The sequence below is a fragment of the Protopterus annectens genome, chromosome 1.part0 (assembly GCF_019279795.1).
Source record: "Protopterus annectens isolate FY-2018-M chromosome 1.part0, PAN1.0, whole genome shotgun sequence".
Taxonomy (NCBI): Eukaryota; Metazoa; Chordata; order Ceratodontiformes; family Protopteridae; genus Protopterus; species Protopterus annectens.
Genome location: NC_056725.1, coordinates 498040437 through 498053416, shown reverse-complemented (window position 1 = coordinate 498053416; position 12980 = coordinate 498040437). Strand labels below are relative to the sequence as shown.

Here is a 12980-nt window from a genome sequence, read left to right as displayed (position 1 = left end):
CCCAGTTTTTTTATCAGGTGTTTCAAAACATGCCTGGAATATACATAACACTGAGGTACTAGAAACACCTTGAAATCTTGTATTTTACTTTCTTTGTCCATGAATAGCATTCTCCAGTGCTTGATTTTTTTATTTTTATTTTTTTTTTAATTCTGTTTCTTGCCACATATTTCTTGCTGCCTGAGATGCATCATTTTATAACTTTGTACTTGTCTTTCATCCTCTCATGGCCTAATATAAAAGGGAGCATTTCTACCAAGTAAGATCTAGATCTCTAATTTATGACTATTACCTTTGATTTTTTTTCATGTATTTTGTAGCATGCAATTAAACTTTATTAGCAATGTGAATAATTTGGATATATCATGTTCTGGGCTTGTTATATACAGTATAATATCATCCACAAAAAGTGCTGTCTTCTCCTGAATCACATACCAATTATATCTCTTTACTGATGATGGCTTTAAGAGCAATGGAGAGAGGGAACATCATTGTCTGGTTTTCCTTGACAATACTATCTCTGTGATAAAGACCGTCATAGCTTGACACAAGTTTCTGCCTTCTTGTATATTTTCATAATTAGATCTAGTCATCTGGTTGGAAGACCCATTCTATATTACCAAACTCAATAAAGAAAATGATCTGTATGTGATGTGGTAGTTACTATAGCAGCTTGCGATGGGTGCAGCATGTCAGCGCTTGTATTACTTTCCATAATCTGTAGAGTGTTTCCATGAATATATTCAGTAAACTATACATAATGGGAAAAAGGTCTGTAAATACTGGTAAATCATTCATTAAAACAACTGATAATTACTCCATGAACAGCATTCTCTAACCATCACAAAGGAACTAAGGAACTACTTATTTATTTATTAACAGGTAAGTAGATCGCACCACGTGTCCTTCTTCAGGCACAACCTGGCTGCAACAACGTCAAAATACATTGTTTAGTACAACAGACATTTAGACATAGTACAGCATGCATCTATTAGGGGTTAGTAGTTTATGTAAAATGAGTTGGAATGTTATAAATATAGATATCGATATAGATATAGACATATGTATAGATATAGATATAGATATAGAAACAGATATCGATATAAGTGTATCTATAAGTATAAACACACTCACGTATGTATATATATATATATATATATATATATATATATATATATATATATATATATATATATATATATATATAATGTGTAAATAACTCCTGTCATCATTATGACTTTGTATCTTAACGTGAGGATTTTTTCCAATGTTTAAAGTATTTATTACCTTTGGGTTGTGGTAACTAAAGTGAAAAGTAATGTGTGTATATGTTAAAACAAGAAGTTTCTAATTGTGTATTATGCATGATTTATACCGGGTGGCACAACTGTATTGTTTTATTGGAATACCGCTTTAAGAATAAGTGTATAAAGGATGGGCTTCCTATTTCTGGAAGTATGCACTGATGACGCCATGAAGCGAAACCTTGGTTTGTTGCATGTGGCAGAACATGTCTGCCATTAAAAGAATGGAATGGCCCTATCCTGAGTGTTGTGTTTTTTTTATTTTTAGTTATTTTAGCTTATGTGGGCTAAATCACGGTGCTGGAGATTTGTGCAGTTTGTATTTATTATCTGAGCACCATAGTACATTGTGCATGAAGTTTGGATTGAGGAGAATATGTGCTTGAACATGCTGATGTATACCAGAGGCCCTTGAGGGCTTTGGTGTATTTGGTGATTTAGGCAACTTTGGTACCAGTCAAGCCATGTGAAGGGAAACCAATGGATGACAATATGTATTTGGTGTGGTTATGGAGTCTTTGGTGTCATTTGGTCTAAAGGGAAAAGATGGCGTTTAACTTCTTGTGGGGTGACAGCTTTTTGGTATTCATGTTGGCCGAATAAGTGCAGTGGTAACACAGAGTCCTGGTTGGTTTTGACGTTTAAAGGAACGAGGAGAATGCAACGTTTTTTCATCACTGAGGTGAACGGCCTAAACAACGTTTGGACATTATTCATCGGCGTTTTAGTATCACATCTATGATAAGGTACTTTTTTGATATAAATCTTCAGCCATTTTTGAGGAGAACATATGGGACATGCGTGATTAATATTTATGTTGGACAATTGTTTTGTATCATTGAGGTGAATTGCCCAAATCACGTTTGGACATTATTCATTGACTTTTTGGCATTATATTGAAGAAAAGGTACTCTTGTGGTTAACAACTTTTATGTCTCATAGAAATTATATGGGACAAGTGTGATTAATAACCAAGGGTCAAGGATGAGTATATGATTGCCAGACAGTGGTTTGGTGGAAAGGCTAGAAGAGGCCTATGTTTATTGAATGAAACTGTGTGTGACTAATATACTGTATTTTTAAGCTGCTTAATGATAGTTAAACCTTCACATTTCCTAACAAAGCCACTTGAATGTATATAGTGGCAATTTACATTTAAAAGTCGTTGTGTCAATATTGATTGATATTTCATCTTTTTGAACAAATATTTAGTTGTGTGTTAGACATATGTATATGAGTTCACACCGGGAAATCTATGGAAAGGCTATTTATTTGAAGTTGCTTATCTGCACCATTATAGTTTTTTTAGGGAATGGGATTGTATTTGTACTAACAAACACAACACACAATGAGAGTAGGCTAATAGATATGGCAATATGGCAGAAATACATGATCTGAAAACATTTTTGGATAATCTGGATACCGGTAATGATGATTTGACATAATTTAATATGGAAAGAGCACTGCAGAGGGCCACCAGTAAAACTAATTTGGAAACACAGTTCACATTAATTTTAGATATCACAAGAAAGGTATGGTGTAATGTTTGGCACAGGAAGTTACTTAAAGCTTATTCCACAGCTAATATAGCTCCTAGAGGTCTCAGGGTTTATGTGAAACTGGGGTTGGGATGGAGAATGAACAGTTTATTCAAAAGTGGCAACAAGTACAGCTTATGGCATCCAATATGTTTATTAGTGTATTGATAAAATATTATAAGCAACAATATGCAGGGATGTCAGAAAGACTGAATGAAACATATGAGCAAGTGGCCAAGCATTATGGTGATTCAGCCTACAGCAATAGATATGCCATGTATGTTAAGGAGGTACAAAAAATAGAAAGAGAGTTACAAGATAGAAAGTCAAAGAAGTTCCATAGGGACACAAATGACTATCAAAATGAGGTGGCATACACCTGGAAAAAGGTTAAGTGTACAGTCAGGTTTTCAGATGGGTCAAATAAAGGGCTGAATAGACCTAAGAGAAAAAGGCCTACATCTATATTAAGGAAAAATCCAGATAATTCCAGTGCTTCAGAGGTATCTTCAGGTTCTAATACAGATACAAAGACTGAAGGGGGTGAGCCACAAATAATGGTTTCTCCAATACCAAAGAGATCTAGTGGCCCTTTAGGCGAGGCAGGCGAAAGCACCGTTGTAGAACAAATGGAAGGTATGTTTCAGAAAATATTGAATAAACAATAGGCAGTGGTAATGCTCCCAACCACATTCAGGCAACTGAAAACCAATTGGCGGTAAATTTGACCAATTATGAATTTTCAGAATTGGAATTAAATGTACTTAATAAAGGATTAGGTTTTGTTCCAGCCACATGTGTCTTTTATTGATGTAGTGAATGACTTAAAAAATTTCACTCGCAAATTAAATTTGAAATATTACTTTGCACACAGTGGTGCTGCGGTAGCATTGTTGCCTCACTGTAAGATGCTCTCTGGTTCGATTCTCAGCTAGAGCGTCTTCTGCGTGGAGACATGCATGAATGGGTGTACCTTCATTGAAGATTGTGCATCAGGGCTGGTAACTCGGCATGTAAAAATCAACTACCAATCATTAGCAGACCGGAGTTCCGCTGTGGCGAACCCTAACCGGAAAAAGCCGAAAGACACAAACAAACAAACTTTGCACACAGACCACAGAGTAGTGACTTAACATATAAGTTTAAATTTAAGAAATCTGACTTTCAGACACCATATTATAGAGCAGTGAAGATTTTTGAACAACAGGTGATGCAAGATTTGCAACTTAATCAGAATGAGGTGTTTAGGAGCTACTCTCACAATTTGACAAAAGTTGAGAAACAAACATTATGCAATTTAGCTATGAATGACAATTTGGTAATTACTAAAGTGGATAAGGGCAGGCTATAGATATTTGGGGTAAGGAACAATATCTTAATGAAGTTTACAGACATTTAACGGATGTAATATCATATTGCCAACTCCCCTTGGATCTTACTGTGGTATTCAAACAACAGATAGATGCCTTCCAGAAACAAGCTAGAGAGGCAGGGATTATTTCTATAGATTTGGAACAACAGTTAACAGTAGGTGATCCTCAGTCACAATACTTCTATTTGGTACCAAAGATACATAAAGGGGCAGCTCTACCACCTGGAAGACCTATTGTAGCAGGGCGGAGATCAGTTATCGAACCATTGTCAGTGTATTTAGAAGCAAAGTTGAAGCCTTTATTGACATATGTGTCTGCTAGAATAAAGGACACTAACCAATTCTTATTATTAATGGATGATTTGGTAATCCCTACAAATGCTTATATTGGCACATTAGATGTTCAAGCATTATATACAAGTATCCCACATCGGGGAGGGATTAAAGCAGTTAAGTATTGGTTTGAGGCCTCTATGTATTATGGAGCAATAGAGCAAGAATTTCTTCTGACATTATTGGGAATGGTTTTGGAACATAATGCCTTTAGGTACGAACAAAAATTGTATCTACAGATAAAATGTACAGCGATGGGTTCAACATTTGCATCCATTTACACTGATTTATTTATGGGGTACCAGGACATTGTGGTCATTTATCAACAACATGAGTTTAATGGAGAACTAGGGATGTGGTGCAGGTATTTGGAGGATTGTTGGTTAGTATGGCAAGGTATACAGGAGAGATGGACACAATTTGTAGAGTACCTTAACAATAATTAGTATGGCATAAGATTCAGTGGCAAAATAGATGGTAATAATGTTGAGTTTTTGGATGTGATGGTTAAGAAAGACAGAGATGGTATGATGGTCACTGATTTATACTGGAAGCCATTCACCAAAAATTCTCTGTTACGAGCCAATAGTTGCCATCCAGGACATATAGCCAATAATATACTAATGGCCCAATTCAAGAGGTTAAAATGAATCTGTAGTAGGGCAGAGGATTTCCAGGTACAGGCAGATAAATTAAAGGTGAGATTTTTGACTAGAAGTTATGGGGCCAACAAGGTTAATTCTGCTTTACAGGCAGTTAACTTGATGCCTAGGACACAGTTGTTACAGGGGAGAGAGCATCATACTAGAGAACCCCCAGGAACCCTCAGGTTTATAACTAGATTTGGAAGTAATACATTCAAGATCAAAGCTATAATAGCAAAGCACTGGCATATTTTGAAAACAGATAGTTTTTGACCACCCTGGTAGATAATCAGTGTAACTATGGTTATAGAAGAGGTAAAACATCGAGGAGAGTCTATCTAATTTAAAAAAAGTAAAGTTTCAGTTGAGGGGATGACTGAGAATTGAATTGTGGGTAGAACCTACTGTGGACACTGCACTCATTGCAAAGTAATTTCCAAAACTAAGTCATTCACTTCAGTTAACACTACAAAAGTATTTGACATCAGACATCTTATTACTTGCACAAGGAGTGGGTGATATATATGGCTGTGTGCCAGTGCGGGTCTTTTAATGTTGGACAGATCTTTGAGCTTGAGACAGTGGATAACATTACATATTAGTGATATTAACTGTAAAAGGGCATGCAGTCTGTTATACAAGCATATGCAGGTACACCCAAGGGCACATTTTATAAATTTAGGAATAGATAAAGCGGTAGGGTCTGACTTGACAATAGCACATAGACATAAGATTCTCACTAAGAAAGAAAGAATGTGGATAGTTAATCTGGGAGCATTATTCAAACCAGGTTTGAAAGGACATTGGTAAATCAAAATGTATAAATAACTCCTGTCATCATTATGACTTTGTACCTTAACTTGGGGATTTTTTCCGATGTTAAAAGTATTTATTAACTTTGGGTTGTGGTAACTAAAGTGAAAAGTAATATGTGTATATGTTAAAACAAGATGTTTCTAATTGTGTATTATGCATAATTTACACTGGGTGGCAAAAGTGTATTGTTTTATTGGAATACAGCTTTAAGAATAAGTGTATAAAGGATGAGCATCCTCTTTCTGGAAGAATACACTGATGACGCCATGAGGCGAAACCTTGGTTTGTTGGGTGTGGCAGAACATGTCTGCCATTAAAAGAATGGAATGGCACTATCCTGAGTGTTGTGTTTTTTTATTTTTAGTTATTTTAGCTTATGTTGGCTAAATAATCACTGTGCTGGAGATTTGTGCAGTTTATATATATATATATATATATATATATATATATATTTAGATATATATATGGGTTACCTTCAGTTTACCGACATTTCACTTCCCTGAAACCCAGTTTACCAACACATTAAATCACTGACATTCTCAATGCCAACGTTTCCCAAAAGGTAAGTAAACACTTGGCCATCCCGATGGAAGAACTACCAGAAGAAAACAAACCAACCGATGTGGGGGCTACGCCTCCCACACCCAACTATGTGGCGAGCTTAGCCCCCCACACCCCCCTTAGTAAATATACCAACTCCGAGAATGCACTACCGCAGGAGTAAGTGGCAAAGTTAAAGTAGATGGCCAAGTGTTCACTAACTGCACGGGTAACGCCGGCTTTGGGAATGTCGGTAATTTGAAGTGTGGGGTGAATGCGTGTCAGGAAAGTGGACTGTCAGTAAACTGAAGGTAACCATATACATATATATATATATATATATATATATATATATATATATATAGATATGTGTGTGTGTGTGTGTGTGTGTGTGTGTGTGTATATATACAAGTTGTCAAAGATAACTGGTCTAATGGGATAAAAAGCTGGTACAGCTGATAGCAAATCAGCTGAAGGAATGTATTGGCATTACTGTTTGAGATCATGGTATGGTGGGGATCTGGAAATTCGCCCTTTCTCTAATGTAATGCAATCTCGGAGTTGGTATATGTAATTAACAATGGGTGTGTGGGAGGCAGAGCTGTTTGCCATCCTGTTAAAACAATGTTTTTTTACATTATCGATATATAGTTGCCTGACCAACTGTAGATGATCAGTTGCCTTTCAATGTGTTAACTTTTTAATGTATTAACATACATTCATATAACCGTATACTGGGGTCTACTTTGTTTTATCGAAGTTTCAAAAATTTGAAACCTATGTGGCCAAGACTATATGATCGAAGTTTTGAAACTTCGAAACTACAATAAAAACAGTAAGAAAACACAAAACAGGTTACCTTCACATTTTCACAGGGGGGCAAGCCACCCTGCACCCTCCACAGCCCCTGCTAATTAGATATGCCAACTCAGAGATCGCACTACATCAAAGACAACTGCAAATCTCCCGTTCCGAGCTGTAAGCTGATATCAATGCAAAGTGTTCGAAGTTTCATGCAGAATTATCTAGAGTTTTCATTTGACTTAGAATATTTTTTCTGCTCTCTCAGATTAGTAGTGCTGTAATGGTGGAATTCATTCTTTTACCTAACTAGGAAGACTCACAGTAACACACTGAAGTTCATTTTATTACAGAGCATAGATAGTAAAGTGACCTGACTGGAATGAAACAAAATGCAAGAAGGAACTAACAGGTTTCAAAAACAGGATTCAGATTTCACATTCAGTACTTTAACTACTGGTATACACTCCTTTGCATCATAACTTAGGTTGCAATTTAAGCACTGATAATGCTTTTAAATCCAATAATTACCAGAGTTATGTAATATTTTCAGAATCCATTCCTTCATTTGATGTTTTGTTGGTGCACTGAGGAGGAATTCTGAACCATCTTGAAGCCTACAGAAAGACAAAATAATGCTGGTAGTTAATACCTGCATCTCAAAGTTTGAAAGTAATATTGTTTATGAAGACAGATAATTACATTCCCATATTATCAGAAACACTAGTTTGCCTGATGTTTAAAAATACGAAGAATGTATGTTTAAAAACCTGATCCACAGCTCCTTCCAAACTATATGGTAATAGTCATCCTGCTTTTCCATAATACATATTACTTTTTATTTTGTTATAACACAAATTACTAACATTAAAGAAGCAGATAAATTAATAAACAAATGAAACACAGAGTGTTTATAAATTAAAAAAAAACAAAATAGGCATAGATATGTATTTTATGAAATGGTGAACACCATATAAGGGCATGGTAGTACTTCACACAAAGGCAGGATTCATTGAAGTCCCCCTTTTTATGGAAACTGCTGTAGCCAGAAGTAGATTCTGCAATTGTAGAAAATGCAGTTCAGAGGCACACTAGCTATAATGGGGAAATACTGTATTATTGGTTCATTTGCATGTCTCTGAATTGCATGGTGTTAAACCAGTGCTAATTAACACTTTTCTGCAGTAATCACCTCTGGCTGCCTATTAATGTTGCCTCGTTATTTTTTTTTCACTACCCCACATAGATGGCTTTGATTAGTCAGTCAGTTAAGAGAGTTTTGTTCTTCTTATTGTTTAGAAACAGCATTGTGATGCTAGACCTGTTGCTCTATTAACATTTTTAAGTGATTCAGATTAATTTTAAAAACTTTCCCTGGTGTCATCAAGTGTTCCACCTGGATTTGACCAGTCTTGAGCATAGCCATTTACAGGTATGGCACACATGGGCACATCCCCATTCCTCTCAGTTAACCCTGGTTTTAGACAATGTCCCTGATTTTGCCTCTTATACCTGCCCCATCCCTTATAACTCACAGACCATGTTAATAATACCAAACATTACAGTTTCATACTTCTCACTATTCAGAAAATATAACAATATGCAAAACATGGTGTTCAAGAGAGTATTTAATTGGTGCAGAAAATTTAAGTGCTGACTTGTTATTGCCCAGCTTCTGGGTCTATGTCATTGAGAACAATAGTAAACACAACCCTAAAAAAGTTTGGTCAGTCATTAAAGAAATCTTACATTCAGGCCAAAAATTCAACCCTAACACCCTTTGCAACAAATACCCCTTTCAGAACCCACCACTGTATAGCACTAAAAAAGTCTAAACTGCTTAGAACTACCCGATCAACTAACATATGCACAGCTTCGTATGTTATCCAGCATCAATCTGCTTGTCCAGCACTAAATACCATTCTACACAACTATGTTCCCACTCAGTTATTATGATCCAAAGACAAAAAACTCCTCTCCTTCCACAAACCTAGGAAATCAGCCAGTTATAGTCATACTGTGTTGCTAAGGGCTGGAACTCCTTATCTGTATCCGTCAGGTCAATATCTTCTTGCCAGTCCTTTAAAACAATTCTGAAAGGCTTCCTAGCCCAAATCTGGCTCTGTTCTTACTTAGTCTTAGGATAAACTATATTTCTAAATAAGACTAAGAACCTATTCATACCGTACACCTCATTACATTTCATTCTTCACTCACTTCCTTACTTCAGTTAATGTCTCTCCCCTGAATCTCTTTATAAATATGCCATAACCCTGTTTTATCTGTCACTTCATATTGCATTTCCTGTGTATTACACTAACTTATCTTTAATTATTCTGTAAACTGTCTAAAGTTTCTCTAAATATTAAAATCATTGTCAAATAAGTTGTATCTACTCTTAACCATTGTTTTCACATGATGTCTAATTTGGTATAATTATTTAAATTGTAGATGATTTTGTATTATATTGAAATTGTAAAAGGACTGACCTCTGCTGAAAATGGGCACCTACCCAGTTGGACTTTCCTGGTAATCAAATATCAATAATAAATAAATATAGGGCATGAATCTTTTTTACATCCATTGTTCTTTTAACTTTGTAAGTAGCTTACGGTAATATTAAAGTGCCCTAGGTATCTAATGTTCTCCCAATATGTCTTACAACTGTCATGCTGCAAAACATGTTGTTTTTTTTAATTTTTAAAGTGCTAAGAGTAATGATAAATACTATCGCTGGTGTCTACTGTCGTTGCATACATATTTCATCTGGCCAAAATTTGTTTTTTAACTTTTAGAGTGAGTAAGAGTAATATTTACAACTCACTGATGTCTAGTGTCCCCTCATATGTCTTTCATGCTGCAAAACTTCCTGCTGTTCTATTATCTTTCTGACTGAGTTAGGGTAATATTTAAAAGTTCGTGCTGTCTAGGGTCCTCTACACACACAAACATGCACCCAAAAAACATTTCCATATTCATGCACGCACACAAAAGACACTCAGCATAGATCAATCCCTCTAATATGAACACATACACACACACAAATACACACATACACAAAGACATTCACCTGTGATCACGCATCTCTCTGCATACACTCACACTTGCAACCATACAAATGCTTACATACACTGACACGCACATATCCTATTACTACCTATCCATTGCTCTCTCACTAGCACTTACCTCTATCATGATCTCACTCACTGAAAGTGAAGGGTGAAGGCAAACTTTTGGCCAAGTCAATTAACTCAACCTACTGTGTCAACTTATACAGTTGAGAGAGTCTCTGAATTGCTTAGCTGCATAGATGCCTTACTTCAATCATTTCTGCTGGATAGAACATGGAGGATTAGCTTATACCTTTCCCCAGAATGGCTCATTAGTATGCAGCTTGGCTGAGAAGATGGCCCTTAATGATGACTGTGCAGATTGTGTAGAACCAGTGCAGAGAGCCTGGTGTCTCTGAAACAAAAAAGACTACTGCTATTAGGAAAATTTCCATGTTAGGGCCTGTCACGGTTGAATCCCAAAGAAAATCTCAAGCTAAGGAGTTTCTCACTTTCAACAACTATGTATGGATACACAAACAATTAATACTTTTCAAAAGATCAATTAAATACTGAATGATATGGTAGTCACATAACAGTAACTTCCAAGGTACAATGACATACTGCTGGAACTGATTTGGGGAGCTGCTTCATTAGTTAGTACAATTTTGTACCTGCAAAGTTAAGGTTGTAAGAAATAATTGGAATATTTTATCAACTAAGAAAGCTTTGGGAAGAGATGTAGGACTCCAGGTGATATTTGCTTATAGATGCAGCAACACCTGTAGACAAATGTTAGTCACAATATAAAATGTATGCAGCTTATCCGTAATCATACCTTTATGCCTTTTCTCAGAGTAGCACTTGTAAATATATAAGGTGTTGATGTCTTCTTTTACATAGAATCCAAAAAGGATTTTTGTTCATGTCTTTAGTATATTTGGCAAGCTATAGATGCAACAAATTTTACACAGGTAAAACTGAGAGAAACAGAGAGGCACTGTAGACCACCAGAGTGGTATTAAATACTAAAGGAGTAAATAATGCTTATGTTACTCATCCCTGGAAGCTGATCATGATGCAGTTTTCAGGTTTCTGGTGTTACAAGTAGCTTCTGAAACTGTATTGGTTCCAATTAAATTGTTATATTGTGAAAGTAAATGACAACTCGGGCTAAATGCCATTCATGGTTTTTGTATGAATGCTGTAATCACTATTAAATATTATCTTAAAAAAATAATTGGTACTAAATGTCATCAAAAAATGAATGCAAATTGTCTATTTTCAATTAATTGTTAGTCTTTTTTGTCTGCTATTTATACCGTGTTGAAATTGCTATTGTTTTAGATGTACAATCTCAGTGCCAACGCTATATAGGTTTTTGGCTTGAGGAAGGACATGAGTGTTTAGTCCAAATATATGTTATTGTTGTGTTTGTATAATTTCTACTTTAGTTTATTTTATCCGAGTTGAGTTGCATGTTTATTTTATGTTGTCCACTTCTGTATGCATTTTCACCATTTTTTCCTTTTTGGTTTTATATCTTCATAGGTACCTACTAGCAATCAGCCTGCAACACTTTACACGTCTAGCCAGTAAGCCATATTCAGGAGTTCCCGTAGCCTAAAGTGGGACAAAACAAGACAGATGAGGAAAAATCTGCAATTATCCATCCTGTTATCCAGCTTTACCTTGATGGAGATAAGGATGCTACTCTGCTTGGCATGCAGTGGAAGTCTTTTCCTGAGGTGGGAAATATGTTGAGATATTACTCTATCAGGTCAACACTGCTTACTTATATCTGTTGATGAAGCTTTAGTTCATTTAACTGGGTATTTAAGGAATCATCCACTAGGCAAAGACTCAAATTATCTTTTTTCCAACTATTTGGGCTTGTGGTTAACTCAGAAATGCTAATGCAGGTGTTTCCATGTAATCACCTTTTCATCAAGAGTTCCAGGGCACATTGGGCAGTTGTAAGAAGTGCTGTTGGGGTTGCTCACTCTCCCTAGCACTTTGCTTCCAGAACCCATATGAAGGCAACACCAGTTATGATATTTTTTCCATCTCCACTCTGACTGCTACTCATCTCTACACCACTTTATTGGCTCATTTGTTCTCCTGGGCAAGAGTCTTGTAGTCCATTCATTCCCTGGGAATGAGGGTCAAGAGAACCTGGAGTAATGCCATAATCCAAAAGGGATTGGGGAGTAATGCCATCATCCAAAAGGGATTGGGGGAGTAATTCCATCATCCAAAATGGAATGGGGGAGTAATACTATCATGCAAAAGGGATTGGGGGAGTAATTCCATCATCCAAAAGGGACTGGGGGAGTAACGCCATCATCCAAAAGGGATTGGGGTAGTAATTCCATCATCCAAAATGGAATGTGGGAGTAATGCAATCATGCAAAAGGGATTGGGGGAGTAATTCCATCATCCAGAAGGGATTGGGGGAGTAATTCCATCATCCAAAAGGGACTGGGGAGAATTCCATCATCTGAAAGGGATTGGGGGAGTAATTCCATCAACCAAAAGGGATTTGGGGAGTAATGCCATCATGCAAAAGGGATTGAGGGAGT

The 12980-nt window shown here is 36.3% G+C and overlaps 1 protein-coding gene across 1 annotated transcript in view; it reads right to left on the bottom strand.

Annotated features, from left to right (window-relative positions):
• Nucleotides 1–12980, bottom strand: part of LOC122793068 — a 970692-nt gene that overhangs the window by 129807 nt on the left and 827905 nt on the right. The window contains exon 29 of the mRNA XM_044060776.1: nt 7880–7965. Within this exon, the coding sequence (XP_043916711.1) occupies nt 7880–7965 (86 nt within the window). The remainder of the gene's footprint in view (nt 1–7879; nt 7966–12980) is intronic.